Here is an 8,425-nt window from a genome sequence, read left to right on the forward strand (position 1 = left end):
TTACTTTCAGTTTCACTCTGCACTGCAGCCAGGAGCAGACACGTGCTGCAGCCAGAATCAAGGAGACACACACAGGATCAAATATCTGGGGATGTCTTATTCACGGGTGAGTGTCTTATTTTAATTATTTTTTCAAAAATCGGGGGTGGCCTATTTAATGAGGATGTCTTAAAATCGGGGAAACACGGTATATGTCAGAGTTATATTAATGCATAACAATGGTGTGTTCTTGCTCATTCATTCAACCAGGCAATAAAATAATCAGAAATTAGAAAAAACTTAGAAAAAAAATCTGACTTTTATCATATAATAAATTAGTTATACAAGCAGGGACGGAATATATATATAAATCTATCATTACAATACTGTGTACAGGTGGGATTTCTTGCTGGAGTCATGATTGGTCACTATTATATCTTCCTCTAGTGGTCACTTTGGGTACAGCCTGTAGAGGTGGCTTCAGCCTTGACGTGTTGAATGCTGGTCCATACTGGAGAATTGTAGCATTCCCTAGGCTAGAGATATTTATTGATGTCTCCTTATTACTTTAGCGGTCCAGACATGGTGGTCTGTATGCTTACTAAAAGATAAAATATTGAATAAGAAATGAGCAAAGCAGTTTTAAATCAAATCACCCCATTCCTGGATACATACTATTCAATATTTTAATATGCAAATGTGTGTATGCTGCAAAATGATGACATCTCTGCCAAAATAAAAGTCACAGCTGATAATTCTAATGATAGGTCATTAATGAGCCTGAAAGATGAACTCCGGCATAAGGAAATATGATTTAAATACAAGAGTCAGGTGTATCGTTACTTAAATCTCAGTGTGCTTTGTGTATTTCTTCCAGGTCAGCACAGTCATCCAAAGTAAAGACCATTTATTGCTGCTCTCCCTTCCTGTGCAGGGTGACTGGTCTTGTCTCCGCCCCTCCTGTAGTTCTCCACAGGCCACCTGTAGAGGGCGGCCCTGTTAGGCCCCTCCCACAGCTCTGCTCTCTGTACATGCTGTGTACATCACAGTGATGATGGCACTGATGCTCTTTTATAATAATTTCTGGGTTTGTAAAGGTATCTGGAGCCCGCAGGATGTATTATCATCATTTGTAGCTATTGAGGAATAGATTTTAATAAAGCTTTTTGTACCTAGGGTCCAGTTTTGAAATAAATCAGAACAGCTTTTCTCATTGATCAGTGGTAAAAAGTAGATCATGGGTCATCAAAGCCATAAATGTGGCAGATCTCATAGGGGTGAGTAATCAATAGACCAATCATCAATATACAAGTGCTCCCCCTACCCCCCTTGAAAAGAATTGCAGTGGAAATATTTTTGTTGTCTTTTCCTCAATAACAGTAACCCCAGCTGCAGCATGTGAAGGGTGTGGGTGAAAGAAGATTTCCTCCCGTGATTTTCAGCTGCTTTGAACTTTTCTGAGTAAACACCTAAAAAAGGAAAACATCTCGGTGCTCAGAAAAAAAAATACAATGTTTTGTTGGAGATGTCGGCTTTGTGACTGTATCATTGAGCAAGGAAAAAATGAAATGCTCGATGAAATAAACACTTACCGGACTGCTTAGGAAAACATTGCAATAACCCAAAAGTTTCGAATGAGTAATGAGAAAGAAAGCAAAAAGGGTCCAAGAATAGATTTGGCGGACTCCCTAAAGCTAAACTCTAGATTCACAGCTATATAAAAATATAAAATCCTGTCCATCCAGTCCTGAGATTTACATAGTTCTACTATATAGCACAGCCCTGTCTATCTCTGCTGCAGCTCACTTACAGGTCTTGTCCCTTTTTCGAGCCTGTGAATAGACAGTGAAAGAAGAAGCAGCAGACTGACAAGCTCATCTCATTAACAGTCTCCTTGTGCTGCTTCTTCTTCTACTAAAGGCTGCTATGAGGGCAAATTAACTGCTTGTATAATAAAAACATTTTAAATTCCTTTATATTATTCTCCTGTAGTCCAGTAGTAGAAGGTAAATTCAGCACTATGAACCCATCATCACTATTGCTTTCAAAAAGGCTGTCAGTCTAACAATGTAAACATGCTTACAGGAGGGCAGAGAAAAGGAATAGCTTGATCAGTCAGTCCAACCAGCAGGTTGGGGGTGCAGCCTGACCAAGGTATATTTGTTTACTGACATTGGAGAAAAGTGAGGTCATTGACTGGCTATGGGTTTTTCGGGATCATACAGCTGGCCTGGAACTTTTTGTTGCTCACTTTACATGTTCCTGTAGGTAGGTGGCCAAAGTTGGCAAGGTACCAACATGTACTACATATCTTCTGCAAGCGGCCAGCACAGGTCATTACAGCTTCTGGTGCTCCCTCTAGAGGTCATTCTACAACTCAGAGGCAGCTTGGCATCAGAAGCCCCATCTAGAGAAGACCTCTTTGATGGACCCAATAAAGGAGGCCAAACATGAAAGATAACCCAAAGCTTCCATGGCCAACCTGTCCACCCGGATGACTTTTTCACCCTTCAGCTCCAGTTCTTCAGGTCAGGCGGCTTCAATAAAACATTAATATGGCATTATATTTCTTAATGTCTAGGTCTACTTACCATAGTCTGGTCTAGTTATAACGTGGCCATGATGTCTTCTCATGGATGTACTGTGCTGGGACCAGCCAGCTCATAAATCATTGTCAAGTTATCTTCACTCTTCCAAAACAGAAACGAAAAAGGCATCAAGGTGAAAGTAATTGGATGGTGTTGAAGAAACATGAAGAACATTAAGGCCTTATAAAGAATTTGAAGAACTATCTTCATAAGGGACCATAAGAGGAAAGGGTGATGGGTTATCTATACTTATCTCCAAGTTGTCCCTCCTGAGATACAGTTCTCTAAAAAATGTGCTCGTTTCGGTATCATAAGCTCACTGCTTCAGGTCCCTGTTATCATTTCATTGGAAATGTCAAGTAACCTTGTAGAAGTCTATAAAGCTGCCATTACGTCAACAAACTCCTGGTATCCTGGTACCATCTAGAGTCTAATTGACCTTCCAAGATCTTGTCTTAGAAAACAGAGCAAGAACTCTCAGAAAAAAGACAAGGCTGACCATTTCTTGTCATTTCAGTCCAATGATTTATGGAGAAATGGTCACGGATGCCATGGCAATATTTGAAGGACCCATAATGAAGGTGCCTTGTTGGAGAATCAGGGATAAAAAACAAAGGCGTTGTATCTCCAGTAGCTTTGAGTTGTGTTGATAGAACCCTTCACGTCAAGAACTTACCTCTTTCTTCTGGACTTTACCATACACCGTGATAATTCCTGAAGGAAATGGCTCCGGTCTTACTTCGTTCAACTGGAAATAGAATAACATATTTTCAGCAAGATGGCCATGAATGGACCCACCCCGTATATAAGGACGTTCATACCTCTTTCTTCTGGACTACCGCATAAACTGTATTCAGAGAGGTCACAGTCTCTTCTGGGTTTGGTGGCAATCGTGGAGGACTTTGTGGCTGTATGTGGAGTTTACCTTTAAAAAATAAGCACAATGGATGGATCAGACCTGCATGGTCAAAGGTTGGCCAAGACCTAAGAGTTTTCCGAAGACTGGATACAAGTTCTAATGCTCCAGTTGGCCACATAGTGGTGGCTTGTCTTCAAAGTCTTGAGGACCTTCTATCTCTGAAGTCATCAAGATTTGTTAACATTTCTGGCCAACTGAAATGTATTCCAGTTTTGGGAAAATTATAATTTTCTGCACTAACCAGGCAAACCAATAGTCACCTAGGGATTACCATACGCTTACCTATTTTCTTTCGGTTGAGTCTTTTCTTTATCAAGATTGCCACAATCTCAACGATCACAAACAAACCAATAATTAAAAAGATGAGGTAACTATAATCCACACTTTTAGCTGAAAAACAGAACACAAGAAAAGCTTAAATTTCACAAAAATACACACCACACAAAATATATCAAACCATTTTTTGGGTAAGGACAACTTGGAGAACACAATGGGCATCAAATACTTGGTGGACATTCCATTTCAAGACCATGGATGTTCATATGAAATTAGTTTCTATTGTAGCCATAAGAACCTCCACCATTCTGAAAGGGTTTACCACAAGATTTTGGATTGGCTCTGAAGGAATTTGTCCCCATTAAGGCAAAAGAACATTTGTAAGGTCTAGAACTCATGTTGGATGAGAAAACGTCTCAACCGTCGTAATTGGTGTTCCAAATCACCAGTTCAGTAGGGTTCAAGTCAGGGTTCTATGAAGAACACTCAAGTTCCTCCAATCTGAACTGATCAAACCTGGTCTTTATGGAGATAGCTTGGTAAACAGGGGCCCAGTCTTGGTAACCACAAGACTGGGGGAGCACAATTGTCCAAATTTGTCTTGTTCAGGACCCATTCCTCTATGTGAGTGGACCATTAGGGAGCAGGAAATATATGTGCTTCCCCTCCTGTAAACACATACCCTGTATTAGACTGCCAGCCCTATGCCCTGATTGCTTCAACGTACTCATCCTTCATCTAACAATCTGTGCTGTTGTATAGTGAATCACATAAATCTTTCAATAAAACAGATTTGTGTCTTTTATTAGCTGTATATTACTTTAAGCTCCACCCATCTACACAACCCCACCCACTGATCTATTTAAACCCCACCCCCATTTTACATAACTTCTACTTTCCCATGTCGCCCCCTATGCTAAAACCTTTAAATGTTTTTTAACATTTTAAATTTTTAATAGATGCAAATTGAGGTTGAGCTGAGAGTTAATAGTTTGTTACAGCCACGTCCTTACCCCAGATCAGATCATAGAATTCTATATTTCAGTGCACTTGGCTGTTATGTCAAAGCCTTTGGAGCCCAGCAAGACATCCTGACTACACAACAGAGGCCCAAAACACAGGAAGATGAAAGGGGAAACATTTTCTGGAATTATAACACTGACGTTCACTCGGAGCAATATTTGACTGTTCTATTTGAGGAATAATTTGTACTTCTTGGCAAATGTGACACTGTGATACCAGGCAGTGACATCAGCAGCCCCGTAAATAGCGCATCCATTGTACCGGTGGGACTGGTTCTAGACTGGTTGCCAGTAGGGCTGATAATACGGACTAGGGACTTTTCTTTTTTATGAATCATTTCCTTTCTTTTTTGAATGAATGTAAATTCATGCTCAATCAATTTGATTTAAAAATCAATGTTTAATTAAACTGATTTGTTTTAAATGTTGGCTGACATGTTTAAACCGATCGGACTGCCACACACTGCAATTAATGTACGGTCCAACAGGAGGCAGTAAAGAGAAGCATGTGTGTCCATGCTCCAAGCGTCAATAAGAGGACCTCATAACCTATCTGATACCTGACAATAAATGGAAATTATTTTTCTGGAACTGTTATCAGTTCCATGGGTCTGTTTAAACATGTGACTGTGTTTAAATCTTTTTTTTAGTTGGCTTGGTTCGTTCTCCAGATTTGATTTTCTCATTCCCCTTTTTTTACCCTCTAAATACTGCTGTCCAAGCTCCCTAAACTAGATTCCAATGGATTCACTTTTACACTTTTTTAGACCATAGGAAATGCTTAAAAATGCCGGTAAAGACTTTTGGGGATGCCTAGGACTATGTTCAGACTGGTGGTGAGGTTGTGATGTGGTTACTACTTCGTCATGCCTGTGAACTGTTGCCTCAGGGGCGGACTCTAAATGTAGTATCCACCCACAGCAGCCCAATAGAAAATAAACGGGGACGGCCTTACGTGTTGCAGTACCGCGCTCTGCCACCGGCTGTCAAATGCGCTGAAGAACTAGCACAAGGGTGAGAGTGGCCCCCAGGAGCCCTGTGAGATTCCTTGACCTTAAATAATTTTTTTTTACAGCGTGAGAGGGTGGATATATGGTAGATCCATTAAAAGTGGGTTCAGATTCAAAATAAGCTCTCCACCCATAGACACCTACACAACACAGGATCAGGGATGTGGCCCTTTCCCAAAACCATGGCCCATGCCATCATTGGTGACAGGCGGAGATCTGTTTTCTGCCAAAATAGAAGGGTTCTCCCCTTCTTTGGCAAGCCAGATCCCAAAGAACCACCAAGGATAGAAGTGGGGCCACCTATGCTATCAAAAAAGGAGGAATAGAGAAAAGTGAAACCAAACCAAAAAAAAGATTGAAACAAATGGACGAAAAAAAAATTATAAATAGATCGTTTTTAGTCTTGGCTCTATTTTTAAAAAGTATAAGAAGGTTATTACCGGTTCTGTAGTGCTAATTAAAACAATCCCCGCCCCCAACCCTTTAAATCATCCCTGAATCATTGTAAGTTTCTTGTAAAGGAAACAGAAATGTTTTTGTCTTATGAAAAAAAAAGCGTAGGAGGGACTATAGAAGTGTTAATGGAAAGACGTTGCAAGATGGGCTGGAATTAAACCTGACCTCTGGATAAAGAAATCTTGCCTTAACACAAGAGTTATGTGTAATCTTACCTAAATCGTGGTATACTTTGTGTATTTCTTCCAGATTGGTGCAATATATTAGTTTCTACAAGAGATTCATGTCTTTAAGACCAGTCACTGCTGCCCTCTCTACTTGTGTAGGTTGAATGGTCCTGACTCCGCCCATTACTGTAGTATTCTACCAGTAATATGTAATGGGTGGGGCTGCTGGGCCCCTCCCACTTCTATACTTTCTGCAAAGTCTTTGTATCGCACAATGATGTTGTCACTGCTACTTTTAGACAGCCATATTTACATAAAGTGGATTCAAATCCTTCTTAAGTTTATATTTATAACACTATGATTATAGAATGATTACCTGCTGTTTTGCTGCATAGTTCAAAATAAGTTTTCAAGTTGACCTCATGAGAACTTTTGCTGACAGGGTTCTCGACATGGCAGTGGTAGGTCCTGGTTGTGTTGTCATTTGGGATGTAAACTGTTAACCTGTTGTGGTTGTGGGTAAAATTCATCTGGTCATTAGTCCAGCTGAAGGTCACATTGTCCCCGGTCCGTGGGAAACAGTCCATGGTGACTATGCAGCTGTCATTCTGGACGTTCTGAGTTATATTGATGACGACATTTGTAATCTTCTCTGAGAAGGAGAAAAGATCTCTGGGATTATTTATTGTTAATATTACTCATTATATTATATTTTAATGCATACAGCCCTAGGCAGAGGGATATGTGTAGAGAGCTTAAATATAAAGTGGATCAGAAAGAGAACATGGCCCCAGTGCAACAGGTAAGCATGAGAGATCTGAAAAGTGATGGTCAGAAAAGAAGAGATTTCTAGAGAAAAGTAGATGAATCCCAAAATGGAAAATGTTCCAGAGAAGAGAATAAACTCTCCAAGAAGCAGGGATAAGTATTAAGAGGTCCTCCAGAGATCAAAAGTGGCACATAAGATGACATGATATAAAAAAGGAAAGTGTAGGTTAGAGAAAGGTAGAGTCCATCAAAGAGGATCTAAACAAGATTAGTTGTAGATGTGAGAAGTTATGATCATGAGATGGTCAAGCATGAGAGTTCTGAAGAAGTAGAGCAGGTAGACATGAAGGTTGAAAAGGTATGGTGCTTCAAAGCAGATAAAGGCTAGGTGAAAAGTTCTAAATAAATAGGTTAGATGGTAACAGAAAGCAAGGAAGCTCCTGAGATGAGGAGAAGCATACGAGAAGTCCTGAAGGATTACATAGGATGTCAGATCAAAAAAGAAATAACTCCAAAGAAGTGAAGTGGTATGCAAGGATTCCTGAAAAAGTAACTAAATGGTTGTGACTGGAAAGGAATAGAAGTTTAGAGAAGATGATGAGCATGAGAGCAGTCCTGGAGATATAACCAATCAGTAATAAAAAAGGAGAGGTCAAGAGTAAAGAACAACACATGAAGTAGTAGGTGATAATTGGTGGTCAGAGAGATGTTCAGAGAAAAAGAGCAGCATGAGAGAGATCAATAAATAAGTAAGAAGTTGAAATTGTAGAGAAAGCGAGCGCCAAAAGGAACAGCAAGAGTAAAGACCCAGAGACATAGGCCAAAATGCAAGAGAGGTCCAGTCAAAAGGTTCAGCATGTCAGACGTCCAGAAGAAATAGGTTGTGATAGGAGATAGGGAGCTTCAGAAAAGAGCTCTGAGAAAGAGTTCTATAGCACAGAAAGAGAATTCCAGAGAAGAGGAGAAACATATGAGAAGTTCTGAAGCACAGAAAGAGAATTCCAGAGAGAGGAGAAACATATGAGAAGTTCTGAAGTAAAGAAACAGAATTCCAAAGAAAAGAAGAAACATATGAAAGTTCTGAAGTACAGAAAGAGAACTCCAGAGAAGAGGAGAAACATATGAGAAGTTCTGAAGTAAAGAAAGAGAACTCCAGAGAAGAGGAGAAACATATGAGATGTTCTGAAGTAAAGAAAGAGAACTCCAGAGAAGAGGAGAAACATATTAGAAGTTCTGAAGT

General features: G+C 40.0%; 1 protein-coding gene across 1 annotated transcript in view; it reads right to left on the minus strand.

Moving 5' to 3' along the window:
* Positions 1 to 285: 285 nt before the first annotated feature.
* Positions 286 to 8,425, minus strand: part of LOC140342121 (signaling lymphocytic activation molecule-like) — a 12,688-nt gene continuing 4,548 nt past the window's right edge. The window contains exons 3-8 of the mRNA XM_072428187.1: positions 6,794 to 7,069; positions 3,769 to 3,876; positions 3,389 to 3,492; positions 3,244 to 3,315; positions 2,571 to 2,669; positions 286 to 580 (exon numbers count right to left, since the gene is read on the minus strand). Coding sequence (XP_072284288.1) covers positions 2,610 to 2,669; positions 3,244 to 3,315; positions 3,389 to 3,492; positions 3,769 to 3,876; positions 6,794 to 7,069 — 620 coding nt within the window. The 3' untranslated portion in view covers positions 286 to 580; positions 2,571 to 2,609. The remainder of the gene's footprint in view (positions 581 to 2,570; positions 2,670 to 3,243; positions 3,316 to 3,388; positions 3,493 to 3,768; positions 3,877 to 6,793; positions 7,070 to 8,425) is intronic.

This window comes from Pyxicephalus adspersus, chromosome 12, assembly GCF_032062135.1.
Source record: "Pyxicephalus adspersus chromosome 12, UCB_Pads_2.0, whole genome shotgun sequence".
NCBI classification, from domain to species: domain Eukaryota; kingdom Metazoa; phylum Chordata; class Amphibia; order Anura; family Pyxicephalidae; genus Pyxicephalus; species Pyxicephalus adspersus.